General features: G+C 39.8%; 1 protein-coding gene across 5 annotated transcripts in view; it reads right to left on the bottom strand.

Annotated features, from left to right (window-relative positions):
- Window positions 1-23,076, bottom strand: part of OCA2 (OCA2 melanosomal transmembrane protein) — a 257,199-nt gene that overhangs the window by 5,780 nt on the left and 228,343 nt on the right. For all 5 annotated transcript variants that reach the window (XM_027082471.1, XM_027082468.1, XM_027082473.1 and 2 more), the window contains one exon: window positions 18,535-18,628. In XM_027082471.1, the coding sequence (XP_026938272.1) occupies window positions 18,535-18,628 (94 nt within the window). The remainder of the gene's footprint in view (window positions 1-18,534; window positions 18,629-23,076) is intronic.

Raw genomic sequence — 23,076 nt, 5'->3', positions numbered from 1 at the left:
CTCACCTCCTTGTGGATACAGCACACACTTAAGGGCAATAGAGCGTTATAGAATGCTACCCTCAGGGTTTCTACTCCAACAACTGGAAAACAGATCCTGCCCTGACAGGGCTGTGACAGCCAAGAGAAGGCCCCACCGAACATCCAGTGAAGGCTCTGGGCATCACTACACCAATCACACCCCTTATCAAGTGGATAAGGGCCAGCAGACTCTGAGGAAAGACATGGCAGGCATCCATAGCAAAAACAGGCCTCACACCAAAAAACTGGACTCAGTCTACAGAGGGATGTTCCTTCATTTAAAAAAGCCCATCAAGACCAGAGTATACAATTATTTCTCCTAAATTCATAGAAAAAAAGAAGTTTAACTAAGATGAAGAAGCAGAGGTACTACTGCCAATTGAAAGAACAAAAGGGAATTCCCTGGCAGTCCAGTGGTTAGGACTATGTGCTTTCATTGCTGAGGGCCTGGGTTTCATCCCTGGTCGGGGAACTAAGATCCCACAAGCTGCATGGTGTGGCCAAGAAAATAAACAAACAAACAAATAAATAAATAAAAGAACAAGAGAAATCCCCTGAAAGAACAAACAATGAAACAGACCTCTCCATTCTCCTAGAACCTGAGTTCAAAAAGGAGGTAATAAAAATGTTAAAAGACACAAGAAAGATTATTGATAGAAATGCAGATCAGTGCAACAAGGAAATGGAAACTATAAAGATGAAACATTCAAATAAGACAACACAATTGCCAAGATAAAAGTCAATCTAGAAGCAATGAAGAGCAGGCTAAATAATGCAGAAGAACAAATAAGTGATCCAGAAGACAGAATAATGGCAATCGCCCAATCAGAACAGCAGACAGAAAGACAAATTAAAATAAGAAAGCAACATACAAGCTCTAGAACTAAAGAACAAAAAAACAGAGATGAACAATACAATAAATGAAATGAAAAATACACTAGAAGGAATCAATAGCAGAAAACTGAGGCAGAAGAATGGATAAGTGAGCTGGAAGATAGCATGGTGGAAATAACTGCCATGGAGCAGAATAAAGAAAAAAGAATGAAAAGAAATGAGGACAGTCTCAGAGACATTGGACACAACATTAAAAGCATCAACATTCAAATAAGTCCCAGAAGAAGAAGAGAAAGAAAAGGACCTGAGAAAATATTGAAGAGATTATAGTCAAAAAATTCCCTAACATGGGAAAGGAAATAGTCATCCAAGACCAAGAAAGGAAGAGAGTCTTATACAGGATAAAACCAAGGAGGAACATGACAAGACACATATTAATCAAACTAACAGAAACTAAATACAAAGAAAATATATTAAAAGCCAAAAAGGGGAAACCAAGAGAAATTAAGGAAACACTCCCATTTACCATTGCAACAAAAAGAATAAAATACCTAGGATAATTCTACCTAAGGAGACAAAAGACCTGTATGCAGAAAATTATAAGACACTGATGAAAGAAATTAAAGATGATACAAACAGATAGAGAGATATACCATGTTCTTGGATTGGAAGAATCAACATTGTGAAAATGATTATACTACCCAAAGCAATCTACAGATTCAGTGCAATCCCTATCAAACTACAAATGGCATTTTTCACAGAACTAGAACAAAAAAATTCACAATTTGTTTGGAAACACAAACAAAGCAATCTTCAGAAAGAAAATTGGAGCTGGAGGAATCAGTCTTCTTGACTTCAGACTATTCTACAAAGCTACAGTAACCAAGACACTATGGTACTGGCACAAAAACAGAAATATAGATCAATGAAACAGGATAGAAAGCCCAGAGATAAACCCACGTACATATGGTCACCTTATCTTTGATAAAGGATGCAATAATATTCAATGTACAAAAGAAAGCCTCTTAAATAAGTGGTGCTGGGAAAACTGGACAGCTACCTGTAAAAGAATGAAATTAAAACACTCCCTAACACCATACACAAAAATAAACTCAAAATGGATTATAGACCTAAATGTAAGGCTAGACACTATAAAACTCTTAGAGGAAAACATAGGCAGAACACTCCAAGACAAATCACAGCAAGATCCTTTTTGACTCACCTCCTAGAGGAATGGAAATAAAAACAAAAATAAACAAATGGGACCTAATAAATCTTAGTAGCTTTTGCACAGCAAAGGAAACCATAAACAAGATGAAGAGACAACCCTCAGAATGGGAGAAAATATTTGCAAATGAAGCAACTGACAAAGGATTAATCTCCAAAATGTACAAGCAGCTCATGTAGTTTATTATCAAGAAAACAAACAACCCAATCCAAAAATGGGCAGAAGACCTAAATAGACATTTCTCCAAAGAAGATATACAGATTGCCAACAAACACATGAAAGGATGCCTAACATCACTAATCATTAGAGAAATGCAAATCAAAACTACAATGAGGTATTACCTCACACGAGTCAGAATGGCCATCATCAAAAAATCTACAAACAATAAATGCTGGAGAGAGTGTGGAGAAAAGGGAACACTCTTGCACTGCTGGTGGGAATGTGAATTGGTACAGCCACTATGGAGAACACTATGGAGCTTCCTTAAAAAACTACAAATAGAACTACCATACAAGCCAGCAATCCCACTACTGGGCATATACCTTGAGAAAACCATAATTCAAGAAGAGTCATGTATCACAATGTTCATTGCAGCTCTATTTACAATATCCAGGACATAGAAGCAACCTAAGTGTCCATCAACAGATGAATGCATAAAGAAAATGTGGTACATATATACAATGGAATATTACTCAGCCATAACAGGAAACAAAACTGAGTTATTTATAGTGAGGTGGATGGACCTAGAGTCTGTCATACAGAGTGAAGTAAGTCAGAAAGAGAAAGACAAATACTGTATGCTAACACATATCTATGGAATCTAAAGCAAAAAAGAAAATGGTTCTGAGGAACCTAGAGGCAGTACACGAATAACAATGCAGCTGTAGAGAATGGATTTGAAGACACGGGGAGGAGGAAGGGTAAGCTGGGACGAAGTGAGAGAGTGGCATGGTCATATATACACTACCAAATGTAAAATAGATAGCAGGTGGGAAGCAGCTACAGAGTACAGGGAGATCAGCTCCGTGCTTTGTATCAACCTAGAGGGGTGGGATAAGGAGGGTGTGAGGGATATGCAAGAGGGAGGAGATATGCGGATATATGTATATGTACAGCTGATTCACCTTGTTATACAGCAGAAACTAACAAACCATTGTAAAGCAATTATACTACAATAAAGATGTTAAAGAAAAAAAAAAGCCAATCCCAAAAGTTACACCCTGTAAGATTCCATTTATATAATATACTTGGGGCTTCCCTGGTGGTGCAGTGGTTGGGAGTCCGCCTGCCGATGCAGGGGACACGGGTTCATGCCCCGGTCTGGAAAGATCCCACATGCCGTGGAACGGCTGGGCCCATGAGCCATGGCCGCTGAGCCTGCACATCCGGAGCCTGTGCTCCACAAAGGGAGAGGCCACAGCAGTGGGAGGCCCGCGTACCGCAAAAAAAAAAAATAAAAAAAAATAAAAATATATAATATACTTGAAATGACAAAGTTGTAGAAATGTAGAATAGGTAAGTGGTTGCCAAGGGTTAAGCAAGGGGTGGGGATGGAAGGAAGTGGGTGTGGCTATAAAAGGGCAATGTGAGGGATTTTTTTTAGTGATGAAAATATTTTGTGTCTTGACTGCTTCAATGTCAATATCCTGACTGTGATATTGTAGTATAGTTTCACAATATATTACCATTGAGGGAAACTGGATAAATGGTACATAGGATCTCTTCATATTATTCCTTACAACTGCATGTAAATATACAACTATCTCAAAGTAAAAGCTTAATTAAAGTAATAAAAAAGGGAAACCAGAGGGAAAAATGTTCTCATGACTAAATCCATAATTACTAAACTAAATAAATGTATATAGATAGACAGGTTGACTGAAAAATAAAGTTGAGGAAACATCCCCAAGTCTGGAGGCAAAAGTCAAAGAAGAAAATGCAGAGGAAAAATAATATACACAAGTTCAATATGGGAAACCCCAAATTCAACTACTAGAAAAATCTCAGAAAGGACAGAATGAAATGGAAGGGAGGAATTTATCAAAGCAATGATAGAAGTGGATTCTCCAGAGTAGAAGCAGCGCATGAGTAAATACATACCTAATGCCATCTTTATGAAATTTTAGAACCCCAGCGAGCCTTAGAAACTTTCCCAGAGTCATACAACTAGAAAATCCCACAGCTGGGAATCAAATTCCTGCAGTTCAGCTCCAGAGTTTCTCCTCCTTACTCTCTTTACGTTGAAAACAAGTAACTAGAAATACTAGGTGCAACAAAAATGGTATGAAATTTGTCACCAAATTTGAAGTAAATTAAAATGACATGATTTTAAGCAGATGATGAAACATCTGCTTAAAGAAAGAAGAAGACTTGATTGGACCTTGATCCTGGTGCACATCTTGGCCCTGCAGTGTGGCATTTACATAGTCAGGGTAGCATAAATGTTGCTGATGGGTTTTCCCAGCTGGAGTGAACCTATGACCAAGCCAGTAGTTTCCGTTGCTTGTAGAACACATTGTGGTTGTTAATTTCCTTGACAAATCTGAGCTGTTTTATTTTATTTGTTGCCAAATTCACGTATTATTTGGATAAAAACAAACTAAAAATAATTTAAATATCTACTGTGGGACACAGAAAACAAACAAAAATGAAGAATGCTTTAGGTCCAAGTATGCATGGTGTCCTTGACAAAGTTGTCTAGAGATTGTGGGTAATCCAGGCAGCACACGGCTACATTAAAACCTGTTGCTTCCTTTTGGTCAAGTTCATATCCTGAGTGGCAGGTAGTTCTATTAATACTTTCCAAAGGGAATTCCAGTGCATAAAATTAATTTTTATGTTTTCTGTCAAATGAAACATTACCACTGGTCTGAGAGCATGGCTTATTTACCTCAGATTGGATTGGTTGACATAGGACATTAGATTGAAGGTTCTTTATAAACATTTAAAATGGTCATCAAGAGCACAGCAGAGAATAGTTTTGGAAAATGTTCTTGTTCTGCCTCTAGATCCATACATTAGTTTTCATGTAGGATTACCAGACATGCCAAGACAGGCAGCAGCTCTTTGTGTGCACAGCCCAACTTCTAATTCACACCTCTGTAAATGGAAACTGGCCAGGTGGCCTGAGCCAGAATAGTGACACCTAGGACTTCTTTCTCCCCACCACATGGAACCCATGCCATGTGGGGAACTATCAAAAGCCTGCTAGCATCTTATTAAACTACTGAAACAACCATTGACATCTGAATGGTACTCTCACATTCATAATCTTAAGTGAACCTCAGGACTATCCTGTGAGATGCCCAGGGAAAGTTGTCATTTAACACAGAGGTAGCTGACTCCCCTATATCTCCTCCCCACTGATGATGGGGCAGGGACAGTCAGGTGGATTCCTGCCCCTTGCCAGTGACCAACATGAGTGGGCCAGCCAAAGCTATTTGGTGTCAAGGAGACATTGTGAGGTGTCTTCTTGGGGGAGAGGGCAACTTCTGGTAATGATTTCCCTGATTTTGAGAAAAAACTTTACAAAAGAGAGTAGTCCTGCTGCTTTTTCTGGGTACCATCCATTGTTGTGTGGTGATGAGATTCCTGGAGCTGTTTCCAGCCCGAGTGTGGGGCCAGCTCTAAGTGTCATTGATGGGTGGCAGAGCATGTAGATGGAGACACCAAGAAGCCCTGAGACACCTCTAGACTTGCTCCACCACTGACTGCCTGTCACAGGAGATACTCTTCCTGTTGCTGACACCATCTTGTTTTGTATCTTCCTTTCCTTATAACCCAAACCATCCTAATCAATATAATAGAAATGTTCAGTGGTTTGCTCATGGTTACAAAGCTTAGCAGATTTGAGATTTTGATCAAGGTCTTCTGAATCCAAATCTAGTATTCTTTCCACTATGACAGCTGACACAATCTTTTTCCAATGTTTGTGTAGGACGTGCTGGCTGGCTAGACTTCTTCTCTGTGGCTTCCCTGTACCCCACCTGCTTAGGTAGCTTATCCACTCTGCTTGTCTCATTTGGCTGACCAATAAGCCATGGGGGCAACCTGTTTGTGAGCCTTTTGGCATAGCTTTTGTCCTCGTGATAAAAATGTATTGGTACCAGTTCTCCTCCATGCTTTCTGCTTTGGATGCAGCCATGAAACATCTGTGATGAGAGGGATAGGCCAAGAGAATTGTGGAGACCTGCTTCTAATATTACAAGACATCAAGCTGATGCTTGCCAGCCCTCTGACCCTCAGCTTCTTGTTATATGAGAAGAGATGATTTCCCTGAGTGTGTAAGCCTCTGTTAATCAGGTTTCTGTTACCTGTAGCTGAAAGCATTCCTAAAAGAAACAGAGCTCAGTGAGACTTAGTAAGTTAATGTTCTGCTTCCCATGTTACAAGGCCTTCAGGAAACCAAAAGACCTCATGCAAAGGGATGACTGAAAAGTGGATCTGGGGGAAGGAGGTCAGGCTATGCAGAGAGAGTTTAAGGGGAATAGTAGTCCCCACAGTGCCATCCATTCTACTTTCCTGAAAAAGTGGATAGAAATCAAATGAGCAAAGGCCGAGCAAGGGCCGTAAATGAGAGAAGTCAGCTTAGCCTTTGCTCATGTCTCTGCCTCATTCACTCTCCAGCGAAAGAGTTTGAGCCACAAATCTCCTGACTTTACCTTTTTGTCCCCACACAGCCCTCTCACCCTGCCCAAGTCATCACACAGCCAGGGGGACCAGCTCCTACTCCTTCCCTCACTCTGATCCTTGAAGATCTCCCCATTCCTTTCTCTGAATCCAGAAGTGCTCAGGAACAAATTAACCTGCTGAGCCAGTTCACCCTGGCAATGTGAAACATGAAATTGAAAGGGCCTTTCATTTTCTGGCAAGTGGTCCATTGCCAATGAGGAAATCATACCCACTGCAGCATGATGAGATACTATGGGTCTCAGCAATACCTGCCTGCCATTTTAACTGGGAAAAAAGGAGTATTTTTTCTTTTCTTGGTACTCATTATCATTTTTATTATTTTATTTTTAATTTTACTTTTTACTGAAGTATAGTTTATTTACAATACTGTGTTAGTTTCATGTGTATGGCAAAGTGATTTAGTTATATTTTTTCAGATGTTTTTCCATTATAGGTTATTACAGGATATTGAATATTTTTGCCTGTGTTATAAACCCTTGTTGCTTATCTATTTTATGTATAGTAGTTTGTGTCTATTAATCCCATACTCCTAATTTATACTTCCTCCCTTTCCCCTTTAACCATAAGTTTGTTTTTTTGTGTGTGAGTCTATTTTTTGTATATACATTCATTTTATATTATTTTCTAGATTCAACATATAAGTGATATCAAATAATATTTGTGTTTCTCTGTCTAACTTAGTATGATATTCTCTAGGTCCATCCATGTTGCTGCAAATGGCAATATTTCATTCTTTTTTAGAGCTGAGTAATATACCATTATATGTATATATATCACATCCATGTCTTGGCTATTGTAAATAGTGCTTCTATGAACATTGTGGTGCATGTATCTTTTTGAATTATAGTTTTCATCTTTTCTGGATATATTCTATATATAGATTCTAGGGGTGCAATTGCTGTATCATATGGTAGCTTTACTTTTAGTTTTTAAAGGAATATTGATACAGTTTTCCATACTGACTGCACCAATTTACACTCCCACCAACAGTGTAGGAGGGTTACTTTTCTCCACACCCTTCCCAGCATTTATTATTTGTAGACTTTTTGATGATAGCCATTCTGACTAGTGTGAGGAGATATTTCATTGTGGTTTTGATTTGTATTTCTCTAAAAATTAGCAATATTGGACATCTTTTCATGTGTTCATTGGTCATCTGTATTGAAGACCATGTCTATTTAGGAGAAATGTCTATTTAGGTTTTCAGCCCATTTTTGATTGGGTTGGGGTTTTTTTGTTGTTATTTATTTATTTATTTAGGCTGCATCAGGTCTTAGTTGCAGCACGTGGGATCTTTTGTTGTGGTATGCAGGCTCTTTGTTGCGATGCCTGGGCTTTTCTCTAGTTGTGGAGTGCAGGCTTCTCTCTAGTTGTGGCCCACGGGCTCAGTTGCCTCCCAGCATGTGGGATCTTAGTTCCCTGACCAGGGATTGAACCCACATCCCCTGCATTGGAAGGCGGATTCTTAACCACTGGACCACCAGGAAAGTCCCCTGGGTTGTTTTTTTGATATTGAGTTTCTTTTTTTTTTTTTTTTTGCTTATAAATGTACCTTCCTCATTTTATTTTATTTTATTTTTTAACATCCTTATTGGAGTATAAATGCTTTACAATGTTCTGCTGTATAACAAAGTGAATCAACCATAGGTATGCATGTATCCCCATTTCCTCTTCCTCTTGCCTCTCCCTACTACCCTCCCTATCCCACTCCTCTAGGTGGTCACAAAGCACAGAGCTGATCTCCCTGTGCTACGCAGCTGCTTCCCACTAGCTATCTATTTTATGTTTGGTAGCGTATACATGTCAATGCCACTCTCTCACTTTATCCCAGCTTACCCTTCCCCCTCCCTGGGTCCTCAAGTCTATCCTCTATGTCTGTATCATTACTCCTGTCCTGCACTTAGGTTCTTCAGATCCTTTTTTCTGTTTTAGATTCCATGTATATGTTTTAGCATACAGTATTTGATTTTCTCTATCTGATTTACTTCACTCTGTATGACAGACTCTAGGTCCATCCACCTTACTACAAATAACTCAATTTAATTTCTTTTTACGGCTGAGTAATAGTCCATGGTATATATGTGCCACATCTTCTTTAGTCATTCATCTGTTGATGAACACTTAGGTTGCTTCCATGTCCTGGCTATTGTAAATAGTGCTGCAGTGAACATTGTGGTACATGATTCTTTTTGAATTATGGTTTTCTCAGGGTATATGCCCAGTAGTGGGATTGCTGGGTCATATGGTAGTTCTGTTTTTAGTTTTCTAAGGAACGTCCGTACTGTTCTCCATAGAGGCTATATCAATTTACTTTCCCACCAACAGTGAAAGAGGGTTCCGTTTTCTCCCACCCTCTCCAGCATTTATGGTTCGTAGATTTTTTTGATGACGTCCATTCTGACTGGTGTGAGGTGATACCTCATTGTAGTTTTGATTTGCATTTCTCTAATGATTAGTGATGTTGAGCATCCTTTCATGTGTTTTTTGGCAACCTGTATATCTTCTTTGGGGAAAAGTCTATCTAGGTCTTCTGCCCATTTTTGGATTGGGTTGTTTGTTTTTTTGATATTGAGCTGCATGTGCTGCTCCTATATTTTGGAGATTAATCCTTGGCCAGTTGCTTCATTTGCAAATATTTTTTTCCCATTCTGAGGCTTGTCTCTTCATCTTATTTATGGTTTCCTTTGCAGTGCAAAAGCCTTTAAGTTTCATTAGGTCCCATTTGTTTATTTTTGTTTTTATTTCCATTTCTCTAGGAGGTGGGTCAAAAAGGATCTTGCTGTGATTTATGTAAGAGAGTGTAGTGCCTATGTTTTCCTCTAAGAGTTTTATAGTGTCTGCCCTTACATTTAGGTCATTAATCCATTTTGAGTTTATTTTTGTGTATGGTGTTAGGGAGTGTTCTAATTTCATTCTTTTACCTGTAGCTGTCCAGTTTTCCCAGCACCACTTATTGAAAAGGCTGTCTCTTCTCCATTGTATATTCTTGCCTTCTTTATCATAGATAAGGTGACCATATGTGTGTGAGTTTATCTCTGAACTTTCTATCCTGCTCCATTGATCTATATTTCTGTTTTTGTGCCAGTACCATACTGTCTTGATTACTGTAGCTTTGTAGTATAGTCTGAAGTCAGGAAGCCTGATTACTCCAGCTCCTCTTTGCTTTCTCAAGATTGCTTTGGCTATTCAGGGTCTTTGATGTTTCCATACAAATTGTGAAATTTTTTGTTCTAGTTCTGTGAAAAATGCCATTGGTAGTTTGATAGGGATGGCATTGAATCTGTAGATTGCTTTGGGCAGTATAGTCATTTTCACAATGTTGATTTTTCCAATCCAAGAACATGGTATATCTCTCCATCTATTTGTATCATCTTTAATTTCTTTCATCAGTGTCTTATAATTTTCTGCATACAGGTCTTTTGTCTCCTTAGGTAGGTTTATTCCTAGGTATTTTATTCTTTTTGTTGCAATGGTAAATGGGAGTGTTTCTGTAATTTCTCTTTCAGATTTTTCATCATTAGTGTATAGGAATGCAAGAGATTTCTGTGCATTAATTTTGTATCTTGCTACTTTACCAAATTCATTGATTAGCTCTAGTAGTTTTCTGCTAGCATCTTTATGATTTTCTATGTATAGTATCATGTCAGCTGCAAACAGTGACGACTTTACTTCTTTTCCAATTTGGATTCCTTTTATTTCTTTTTCTTCTCTGATTGCTGTGGATAAAAATTCCAAAACTATGTTGAATAATAGTGGTGAGAGTGGGCAGCATTGGATTTTTTCCTGCTCTAGGGGGAAATGGTTTCAGTCTTTCACCACTGAGCACAATGTTGGCTGTGGGTTTGTCATATATGGCCTTCCTTACATTGAGGTAAGTTCCCTCTATGCCTATGTTTTGGAGGGTTTTTTTTCTTTTATCATAAATGGGTGTTGAAGTATGTCAAAAGGTTTTTCTGCATCTATTGTGATGATCATATAATTTTTCTCCTTCAATTTGCTAATATGGTGTATCACATTGATTGATTTGCTTATATTGAAGAATCCTTGCATTCCTGGGATAAACCCTACTTGATCATGGTGTATGATCCATTGTGCTGTTAGATTCTGTTTGCTAGTATTTTGTTGAGGATTTTTGCATCTATATTCATCAGTGATATTGGCTTGTAGTTTTCTTTTTTTGTGACATCTTTGTCTGGTTTTGGTATTAGGGTGATGGTGGCCTCATAGAATGGGTTTGGGAGTGTTCCTCCCTCTGCTATATTTTGGAAGAGTTTGAGAAGGATAGGTGTTAGCTCTTCTCTAAATATTTTTTAGAATTCGCCTGTGAAGCCATCTTGTCCTGGGCTTTCGTTGGTTGGAAGATTTTTTATCACAGTCTGAATTTCAGTGCTTGTGATTGGTTTGTTTATATTTTTTATTTCTTCCTGGTTCAGTCTCAGAAGGTTGTGCTTTTCTAAGCATTTGTCCATTTCTTCCAGGTTGTCCATTTTTTTGGCATATAGGTGCTTGTAGTAATCTCTCATGATCCTTTGTATTTCTGCAGTGTCAGTTGTTACTTCTCCTTTTTCATTTCTAATTCTATTGATTTGAGTCTTCTTTTATTTCTTGATGAGTCTTGCTAATGTTTTATCAATTTTGTTTATTTTCTCAAAGAATCAACTTTTAGTTTTATTGATCTTTGCTATTGTTTCTTTCATTTCTTTTTCATTTATTTCTGATCTGATATTTATGATTTCTTGCCTTCTGTTGACTTTTGGGGTTTTTGTTCTTCTTTCTCTAATTGCTTTAGGTGTAAGGTTAGGTTGTTTATTTGAGATGTTTCTTGTTTCCTGAGGTAGGATTGCATTGCTGTTAACTTCCCTGTTATAACTGCTTCTGCTGCATCCCATAGGTGTTGGGTCATCTTGTATTCATTGTCATTTGTTTCTAGGTATTTTTTTATTTCCTCTTTGACTTCTTTAATGATCTCTTGGTTTAGTAGTGTATTGTTTACCCTCCATTTGTTTGTATTTTTTACAGATTTTTCCTGTAATTAATATCTAGTCTCATAGTGTTGTGGTTGGAAAAGATACTTCATATGATTGCAATTTTCTTAAATTTACCAAGGCTTGATTGTGACCCAAGATTTGATCTATCCTGGAGAATGTTTCACGAGCACTTGAGAAGAAAGTGTATTCTGTTGTTTTTGGATGGAATGTCCTATAAATATCAATTAAGTCTGTCTTGTTTAATATAGCATTTTAAGTTTGTTTTTCCTTATTTATTTTCATTTTGGATGATCTGTCCATTGGTGAAAGTGGGGTGTTAAAGTCCCTTACTATGATTATGTTACTGTCAATTTCCCCTTTTTTGGCTGTTAGCATTTGCCTTTTGTATTGAGGTGCTCCTATGTTGGGTGCGTAAATATTTACAATTGTATCTTTTTCTTGGACTGATCTTTTGATCATTATGTAATGTCCTTCTAAGTCTCTTGTAATAGTCTTTATTTTAAAGTGTATTTTTTCTGATATGAGAATTGCTACTCCAGCTTTCTTTTTTTTTTTTTTTTTTTTTTTTCGGTATGTGGGCCTCTCACTGTTGTGGCCTCTCCCGTTGTGGAGCACAGGCTCCAGACACGCAGGCTCAGCAATCATGGCTCACGGGCCCAGCCGCTCCACAGCATGTGGGATCTTCCCAGACTGGGACACGAACCTGTGTCCCCTATATCAGCAGGCGGACTCTCAACCACTGTGCCACCAGGGAAGCCCTCCAGCTTTCTTTTGATTTCCATTTGCATGGAATATCTCTTTCCATCCCCTCACTTTTAGTCTGTATGTGTCCCTAGGTCTGAAGTATGTCTCTGGTAGACAGCATATATATGGGTCTTGTCTTTGTATCCATTCATCCAGCCTACATCTTTTGGTTGGAGCATTTATTCCATTTACCTCTAAGGTAGTTATCAATATGTATGTTCCTATTACCATTTTCTTAATTGTTTGGGGTTTGTTATTGTAGGTCTTTTCCTTCTCTTGTGGTTCCTGCCTAGAGAAGTTCCTTTAGCATTTGTTGTAAAGCTGGTTTGGTGGTGCTGAATTCTCTTAGCTTTTTCTTTTCTGTAAAGATTTTAATTTCTCCATCAAATTGGGATGAGATCCTTGCTGGATAGAGTAATATTGGTTGCAGGTTTCTCCCTGTCATCACTTTAAATATGTCCTGCCAGTCCCTTCTGGCTTGCAGAGTTTCTACTGAAAGATCAGCTTTTAACCTTATAGGCTTTCTCTTGTTTGTTAATTGTTGCTTTTCCCTTGGTGCCTTTAATATTTTTTCTTTTATTTAATTTTTGATAGTTTGATTAGTATATGTCTAGTCCTGTGTCTCCTTGGATTTATCCTGTATGGGACTCTGTGCACTTCCTGGACTTGATTGACTATTTCCTTACCCATATTAGGGAAGTTTTCAGCTATAATCTCTTCAAACATTTTCTCAGTCCCTTTTTCTTTCTCTTCTTCTTCTGGAACCCCTATAGTTTGAAGGTTGGTGCGTTTAATGTTGTCCCAGATGTCTCTGAGACTGTCTTCAGTTCTTTTCATTGTTTTTTCTATATTCTGCTCTGCAGTAGTTATTTCCACTATTTTATATTCCAGGTCACTTATCCATTCTTCTGCCTCAGTTATTCTGCTATTAATTCCTTCTAGAGAATTTTAAATTTCATTTATTATGTTGTTCATCATTGTTTGTTTGCTCTTTAGTTCTTCTAGGTCCTTGTTAAAAGTTTATTGTATTTTCTCCATTCTATTTCCAAGATTTGGGATAATCTTTAATCTCATTACTCTGAATTCTTTTTCAGGTAGACTGCCTATTTCCTCTTCATTTGTTTGGTCTGGTAAGGTTTTTGCCTTGCTCCTTCATCTGCTGTGTATTTCTCTGTCTTCTCATTTTGCTTAACTTATTGTATTTGGGGTCTCCTTTTCACAGGCTTCCTGTTTGTAGTTCCTGTTGTTTTTGGTGTCTGCTCTGGGAGTAAGGTGGGTTCAGTGTGTTCTGTAGGCTTCCTGATGGTGGGGACTGGTGCCTGTGTTCTGGTGGATGAGGCTGGATCTTCTCTTTCTGGCGGGAAGGACCACGTCCAGTCGTGTGTTTTGGGGTGTCTCTGAACTTATTATGATTTTAGGCAGCCTCTCTGCTAATGGGTGGGCTTATGTTCCTGTCTTTCTAGTTGTTTGCCATAAGGTGTCCAGCACTGTAGCTTGCTTGTCATTGAGTGGAGCTGGGTCTTAGCGTTGAGATAGAGATCTCTGGGAGAGTTTTCACCATTTGATATTACATGGGGCTGGGAGGTCTCTGGTGGACCAATGTCCTGTACTCAGCTCTCCCTCCTCTGAGGCTCAGGTCTGACACCCAGCCGGAGCACCAAGACTCTGTCAGCCACTCAGCTCAGAAGAAAAGGGAAAAAAAGAAAGAAAAAAGGAAAGAAAGAAAGAGAGAAAGGAAGAAAGAAAAAAGAAAGGAAGGAAGGAAGGAAGGAGGGAAGGGAGGAAAAGAATGTTATTAAAATAAAAAATTATCAAAAAGTAAATAATTATCAAAAGTAATTTAAAGAAAGAGAGAAGGAAATAAGAAAGCAACCAAACCAAAAAACAAATCCATCAATGATAACAAGCACTAAAAACTACACTAAAAAAACAAAAACAAAAAAGGACAGTCAGAATCCTAGGACAAATGGCAAAAGCAAAGCTATATAGACAAAATCACAGAAAGAAGCATACACATACACACTCACAAAAAGAGAAAAAGGAAAAAAGATATATATATTTATATAAAGGAAGGGAGCAACCAAATCAATAAACAAATCTACCAATGATAATAAGCTCTATATACTAAACTAAGATAAACATAAAACCAGGAACAAATTAGATGCAGAAAGTAAACCCCAAGTCTACAGTTGCTCCCAAAGTCCACCACCTCAGTTTTGGGATGATTCGTTGTCTATTCAGGTATTCCACAGATGCAGGGTACATCAAGTTGACTGTGAAGAGTTAATCCACTGCTCCTGAGGCTACTGGGAGAAATGCCCCTTTCTCTTCTTTTGTTTGCAGAGCTCCTGGGGTTCAGCATTGGATTTGGCCCCACCTCAGCCTGTAGGTCACCTGAGGGTGTCTTTTGGGAAGTCTGAGGTCTTCTGCCAGCATGCAGTAGGTGTTCTGTAGGAGTTGTTCCACATGTAGATGTAGTTTTGATGTACTTGTGGAGAGGAAGGTGATCTCCACGTCCCACTCCTCTGCCATCTTGAAGGAGTCTCCTCCAGATTGGCTTTTCTTCACTCCACATAATTCTCTGGAAATTCATCCAGGTTGTCACTTGTATCAGTTGCTCATTTATTTTTTATTGCTGAGTAGCTTTCCCTGGTATGGATGTATTGTATCACAGTTTGTTTAAACATTTATTGTTGAAGGACATCATATTTGTTTCTACTTTTTGGCTATTATACATAAAGCTTCCATAAACATTTGTGTACAGGTTTGGGCATGAACATAAGTTTTTATTTTTCTAGAATAAATTCCTAGTAGTGTAATTGCTGAGTTTTAAGGCAGTTGCAGGTTTAGTTTTTTAAGACATTGCCAAACTGTTTTCCAGAGTGATGGCCATTTTACATTTCCAACAACAATGTCTGAGTGATCCATTTTTTCCACATTCTGGTCAGCATTTGGTGTTTTTGCTATTTTTTATTTTAGCCATTCTTATATGTGTGTGATGATATCTTATCATGGTTTTAAGATTTTTTTTTGATGTGGACCATTTATAAAGTCTTTATTGAATTTGTTGCAGTATTGCTTCTCTTTTATGTTTTGGTTGTTTGGCTGCCAGGCATGTGGGATATTAGGTTCCTGACCAGGAATCAAACCTGCACCCCCCTGCCATTGGAAGGCAAAGTCTTAACCACTGGACTGCCAAGGAATTCCCTTATCATGGTTTTAATTTGCATTTTCTTAATGGTTAATAATGCTGAACATCTTTTCATGTGCTTATTTACAATTTATATGTCCTCCATTCCATATGTATATTTATAAATTCTATAGATATAAACAAAAAATCTTACTAAGATTTTGGTAGGAATTGCATTAAACCTAAATATTAATTTAGGGACAGTTTACATCTTTACTATGTGGAGCCTTCCAATCCATGAACACTGTATGTCTTCCCAATTATTTGGATCTTCATTAATTTCTTTTATAAGCGTATTGTAATTTCAGCTTCCGTATTTAATTTTTTGAGTGATTCTAAATAGTATTGTATATTTAATTGTGGTATCCATGTGTTCATTGCTAAAATTGATTTTTGTATGTCTATCTTGTATCCAGTGACCTTGCTGAGCTCACATATTAGTTATATGGTTTTCTGATTTTTTAAAAAATAGATTCCTTGATATCCACCAAGACAATCATGTCATCTATAGTAGGAACCATTTTATTTCTTCCTTTCTAATCTGTATACCTTTTATTTCCTTTTCTTGCCTTATTGCACTAGGTAGATTTTCCAGCACTATGCTGAATAAGAGAGGTGAGAGCAGACATCCTTGCCTTGTTCCCAATCTTAGGGGACAAACATTCAGTATTTCAACAGTAAGTATGAGGTTATCTGCAGGGTTTTTGTAGGTGTTCTTTACCAAGGTAGTGGTATGCTGAACAATTTATGTAAAGAACTACTGAGACAAAAGTATAATATTTGCACATACACACACACACTGAAGAGCGCATCCCCATTTGTGCCTGGCTGTCAGTGCGGGGCATGGAGCCAATCTAATCTGTTGCTGAGCTGGACCTGGCTTTGTTTCACCTTAAGTTGAATTCAATTTCCCACCAGCTGCAAATGTTTTGAGGGTGGGATGAGGAGTTCTCTGAAACAGAGATATGAGCAAAGGAAGATTATGGGTTTCTGGTTATATAGCTGAGTTATCAATTTTCTAACAGGTTTATAACCTGCTGATTGCTGAAGATTCTCTCTGAAGTTCTGTCCTGGCTGTCCACCCTTCAAAAGGTGGCTCTTTGCCCTGTCCCCACTTCAGTGTAGTCTGCAAAGGCCCAGCATGTCTCTGAAGCTTTTCTCTCATTGGTTCTGCAGCATAACCCACTTCACTGCACACTCTACAAAGGCACTAAGAGATTTCACTTAGCTTTTCTGTTCTTCAGGAACCATCTAGAAAATGTCCCATCCCCACCTAACTAAAAATTGGCTTTGATTTCTTTTGAAGCTGTTACTAGCTTTGTAATGTACCATGTATTTGCTTTCTCTCCTTCACTGCCTTACCTCACTTCCTCCCTCAGTCTTCCTGCCTTAGGAGTACATGGTCCAATAAATCTTCAGCATGCAAACTTGCCTCAACCTCTGCCTTCTAGGACACCCAGGCTAAGGCAGATTTTTCTTAAGACTTATTTGAATTGTTCTTAGCTCTTAGTAAAAAGAGCAACCAAAAGGTACTGAGAGCAGACCAGGAAAGACTTTTTGTTTCAAACTATTTAGTGAGTCACACCCAATTTATAGAACAAATCTCCTCCATATTCATTCTATGTGTTCTGGGAGAATCTGAACTAGCCCAGGAGGCTTCTCATCCTTTGAGACCCAGCTCAAAACTTCCCCTCTGGAGAGTCATTCCTGACTTTCCCCCAGTCTCCCTGGTACCCCCTGAGCACTCTATGCACGTGGCAATGAGAGGATACGTTTATGTTATAATCTTAGCTTAGGTGACTGTCTCCCCACTCTGAAGGACAATGCCAGGGTATAGAAGATACTCAATAAGGTCTAATGAACAAAATTCCACACAGAGGACACATTTCCAGGTGTCTTTGGATTCTGTCTCTACCACTGATATTAAATGTAGCTTGAATGCAGTTATTGCTTTCCCTGGGGCTGATCTCAGATGGGGGCCATTTTAACAACCCTGCACTCAGAACGTGAGGCCTCAGTTGCTGGATTAGGTGAATTAGCTCTCCAGAAATCACAGAAACTTCACTGAATGACATTAATCTCCCTTTACAAACAAGAAGATAAACTAAAAAGAAGGCTGTTGATCTAATAGTTGAGACAAATCAAAGAACAGAGAAAGATAGACTATCTAAGAATATCTGAATGTAAAAATAAAAACTTAAAAGGTATCTAGTGTGTTTATCTAAGATTCTCACAATCCTCTTGTATTCCCAAAGGTGATTAGGCTTCCTTCCGAATACAATCACGTCCAAAGCTTTTGTGTTTTCTCACCAGAGGTTAGTCTCTCCCAACATTTTTGTAATTGGCTTTTCAATGACTCCACAGGACAACATACTCCTCCAGCCAAAAAGAATTTTTAAAAATCTTTCTTCTTACTCTTAGGTTAGAGTCTCTACTTCTTAGCTTACTCATTCATCACTTCACCCCTCAACACACACTCCTTAAAAAGGGAATATAAAGCTGCCATTGAGGATGGTTTCTGATTCAATATCTGTTTCTAAACCTAAGCCACATCTGCATTCAGTGTGGGAGCAGGTTAACTTTGAGATGTCATAATGATCATCCTCAGGCCACACACTTAGAATGTCAGGGGCAGTTCTGCATAAAGTGAGAAGTGACAGGCCTTGCAGAGGAACTGAGTATGCCCAGAACTGCTCCAGTCAAAGGTGAAGATGGGTTTCCACTCAGGAAATCATCTGGACTATTCTTAATTTACTTTCAATTTGGCATGCATTAATTATCACTTCAGGCTCACCAGTGTCAGGGGGCCCTCCCTCAAATGCATTAATACCCCCTTACCTCCCAGGCAGGCACCGAAGGCAAGGGCATACATGAGTGGTGGCACAGGCAGGCTGACCTCAGGGTCTCTGCTCAGGTTCAGGAGCACAGGAATCTGTGGAGGAAAAGGACACTGATGTCAGGTCCATGGAAGGCCAGAGGAGTTTCCCATTCTATGACCAACTTGCAAAATCCAAAGCATTTTTTTAGCAGTCAAACTGTATGGAGCACAGGATGTTCAAAAGGAAATAAAAGCAACCTTTGAAATCCACAAAACATTGAGTTTGAGACCATCAGTAAGTCTTTGTTTCCAGCCACATGACCGATTGGTCCCCCTTCTCCTCAGCTCCTTCTCCAGCTGCTGCTGTGGATTCCTAAATGGGGTGAAGTCGCATAGAATCTAACACAGTGTTTGGGACCACAACCATCTAACCAGCATTTATTAGCCCTGCAGTGGATCAAGTCCTACACTAACTCCATGCGTACATCATCTTATTTAATCCTCAAACTTCCTCCAGGTGTGTATGTTATACCTTCAATTGATAGATAAGGACATCGAGACATGGAGAGACACAGATCTTGTAAGTGGCTAAGCCAGAATCAGTTCTCTGATTCCAAACTGCATGCAGGTAAACCGGTGCTAAACCATTTCTCACCACTGCCTCTGTGCAGTCACCCCACACCTGCTGATGTTCATGATGTAACAAGCATCAGATTCAATGACTAGGAAGTAGTATTCTCTAGTAAATCATGGCAACATCCAGTGTATCTTTCTAATAGGGATAAATTTCACATTATAGTAATTAGTGAAACACATAGCAGTTGTGACGGTTCTGTGTGAAATTTGTGTTCCCAAAACATGCCCCCTTGTGGCTCATGTTGCTAATGAAGGACAGAAGGAGATGTACTCATTGGACCTGCTTCCAGCATGCTCAGGAGATGTTAGTCCATGTTACCACTGTTAGGTACCTCAGAGCAGACCATTAGAGGTTAAGGAGGGACCCCTGGACCTGCTGCCTTGGAGCAGTTGCCTTGTGTGAACCTCTGTAAAGAGCAGGAAGAGGAGGGCTCCAACAGTAACCCATCTGGAAAGGACTACCCAAAATCACAGACAGAAAGATAAAAACAATGTGGAGATATGTAAATGACATGTGATTTCATTTGCTATAGAGAATTAGGGGACAACAGAGCTACACTCTACTGGACACCAGGTTTCCTGATGTCATAAAAGCAACACCTCATTGCTTATTTGGGAAGATTGGATCACTCCCCATCCTTTTATCTCTGCAATAGGACTTCACTTGCATGCCTTTTGCAGTGGTCTCCAGTGAAACAGACAGATCTACTTCCCTACCCCACTGACCCTGGCCTTGGCCAGTGGCTTGTTTGACCAGTGGGTGGACTAGACAGAAGCACCTCATGTTACTGTAAGCCTCTCTGAAGCTTCAGGTTCGGGTATGAGAAGAGCAAATCCCAGGAAGTATTGCCACCTCTTGGTGTCCCCAGAGGGAGGACATGTGGAAGAGCCCCATAAGCGCCAGCAGAGCCCTGACCAATGGGCTGTGGCCAACCCACAGACCTATGCACCTACGGTACATACTCCTCTTCTAGTCCTGCCAAAAGCTCTCCAGAGTTGCCTTGTGGGGTCTGAGAAAGAGCCCTTCCTATTAGCTGGGTCCAAGGAGAATTTCAATTCACTTTTTCATTCTCGGTAGCCCCAAATATTTACTGGAAGAGAAATGAGTAACATCCTGGGAAGTCTACTTCACAAAGAAACAGAAATTCCTGTCAGAAGGGTCCCCTGAGCAGTCCCCATGGCAAATTTCAATCCTTGCTTCTGTTGTCTCATGATGAACCCAATTATTGTCACAGAGGAAATTTCAGACTTGAAGTCTTGGTTCTTTGGAGAAACAAACAAGCAGGGCTTCTCCCAGCACCTAGTCATCAATGAGCAGAGCAAACACACACACACTGTGGCCACCAGACACCATACACACCAAGAACCATGCTGTCATAAAAGGCCAACCTCCACCCTAAAGGACTTCTTGTGCTAGTTGGCTCGAAGAAACAGACTTGGAACAACTAAGCACAGGATGCTGGGCCCTTGTCAGGGGTACTGAGGTGTAAAAGTTGGAAGGGGTCCTTGACCCTAGTGCTACTAAAAATCAAGACAACTGTTCCTGTGCACATGTTCCAAACCATATAGTTACAAGTACCAGATTCTGTTATAGGCTGATGGCTGCAGAAAGATATCCACCAAAAAAAGCGCTGGGAGAGGTCTAGAGTCCTCTGAAGAAACGTCAGCAACATAGTGGAACAAAAAACTTGAGAATAACCACACAAAAGTGAAGGAAAACAGCATTGGTCAGGTCCCCACTCCACACCCTACAAGAATGGGTTGTTGTCTCACTGGCTTCATACCAGGTCCCAGAAAGCTTCATTTTGCCTGCATCATCCCATTCCCCAAGCCAACACTGCTCAGCACCAAGTGGGAACTTCCTATTTAGAAATAATTCCCCTCACTGGGAAACAGAAAGCAGGATGAGCAAATCTACTTCCCCAGCCTTTCAGGGAACTGCACAAAGGACCCACTTTTGTTTCACCCCAGCCAGAAACTGTCAAATCTGAGTTGTATAGAAGCAGTTAAGAACAAGGAAGAAAAGCAGGGGCTATCAGTGTCAGCCTCACACTAGGAGTTACTATGGTTTCCAGCGACCTGCTCTATAGATGATTCTGGTAGCTTTCACCACTGAAGAAACCAATGACCAGCACAGCTGCTGCATACCTCCTGAATATTTTACTGGTTTATGCCCCACAAGTATTTGTGTTCACTGACACAAGCCATCTGAGTCCCTTCCCAATCCCTCATGCAAGGCCCCACCATAGCCTGGGACCAGGACCAGTAGCCAGCCCACACCAGCAGCTGTGAAAATGAAAGATACCAGCCTAGAATCCTGCAGGTGACCACCCCATGGTAACTCCTCCAGCTGTGCTCTTATGCACCACTGGACTGACACCAGTCACTGACTTCGACTTGCCATTCCTGTGGCAAGATCTTGCAACCACAGGACTGTACCACAATAGCCAAGGCCCTCAGTTGCTTGTGGGCTCCGGTTCAGCTCTATGTCTTGTCACTGGCTTATACTACTCTGCTCACCTGTAGCTAACCCCTCCAACTGTACACCTGCATGACCCCAGTCTGACTCCCAAAACTAGTCTCCACTGCCATGTACCCATGGCAAGAACCAGCAGCTATGGAAGTATGCACCAAGAGCAGGGCCCCTGCAGCTTCCAGTGCAACTACAGGTGGCCTCAGTCCTTGCTGCTTCACCAGAACCCCATCAGTATATGCATGTTTGTAATTGGCCCTTGCCACCACACAGGCACCTGCTGCTGGCCCCTGCAGCCAAGTGTATGTACACCACCAGCTCTGATAACCACTTTTATCAACCCTGGTCCCTAGCTGCAGGAACTGGAGGCACCACTGAGGACCACAACAGTCCTTGCAGTCTCTGTGGACCATCCACACCACTCACCAAGGACCACACAGTATCAGTGATGTGGACTCCATCATGCTGAGCTAACAAATCACCATGCACCCTGGAACTAGAGCTTCCACATGCCCTCACAATTGGTGCCCTGTGCTCAGGTCATGGTACTCTCAAGCATGCCCCCAACTGCAGGTGAAGATATTTTCCATAAAGTCTGGAAGAGATGGCTGCTTCTCCACATGTGCAGATACTTGTGCCAGGCTACAGGGAACAAGAAGAATCAGGGAAACATGACTCAACCAAGAAAGAGTGTAAACTTCCAATGATTGACCCCAAATAAATGGAGATTCAGGAATTGTCAGGCACAGAATTCAAAATAATTGTTCTAAAGATGCTCAGAGAGCTACAAGAGAACTCAAGTAAACAATTTAGAAAAAATAGGAAAACAAAACAAGAACAAAATGAGTAGTTCAACAAAGAGACAGAAAACATTAAAAAGAACCAAACAGAAATTTTGGAGCTGAAGAATACAATGACAGAACTGAAAAATTCAAAAAAGAGCTTCAACAGCAGACTGGATTAAGCAGAAGAATCAGTGAGCTCAAAGACAAGTCATTTGAAATTATCCAATCAGAGGAGCAAAAAGAAAAGAGAATGAAGAGAAATGAAGAAAGCCTACAGAAGAAAACCTATGTATCATTGTAGTCCCAGAAGGGGAAGAGAGGAAAGGGGGCAGAAAACTTACTTAAAAGAAATAATGGCTAAGAGCTCCCAAATCTGGGGGAAGATTTTGATAATCCAAGTTCATGAAGCTAATAAATCACCCCAAAATTTGAATCTAAAATATTCTTCTCTAAGGCACATTATAATAAAATTGTCTAAAATCAAAGACAAAGAGAGAATTTTAAAAGCAGCAAGAGAAAATAAATTTCTCTCATATATAGGAATCCCCCACAAGGCTATCAGTGGATTTCTCAGTAGAAACCTTAAAAATTCACAAGAGAATGGGATGATATATTCAAAGTCCTGGAAGAAAAAAACCTGCCAACCAAAAACACTTTACCTAGCAAAG

This window comes from Aethalodelphis obliquidens, unplaced genomic scaffold (genome assembly GCF_003676395.1).
Source record: "Aethalodelphis obliquidens isolate GAN/ISIS:26980383/991018 unplaced genomic scaffold, ASM367639v1 scaffold47, whole genome shotgun sequence".
In the NCBI taxonomy this organism is placed as follows: domain Eukaryota; kingdom Metazoa; phylum Chordata; class Mammalia; order Artiodactyla; family Delphinidae; genus Aethalodelphis; species Aethalodelphis obliquidens.
Note: the sequence above shows the minus strand (reverse complement) of the source record. Positions and strands in the feature narration are given on the sequence as shown.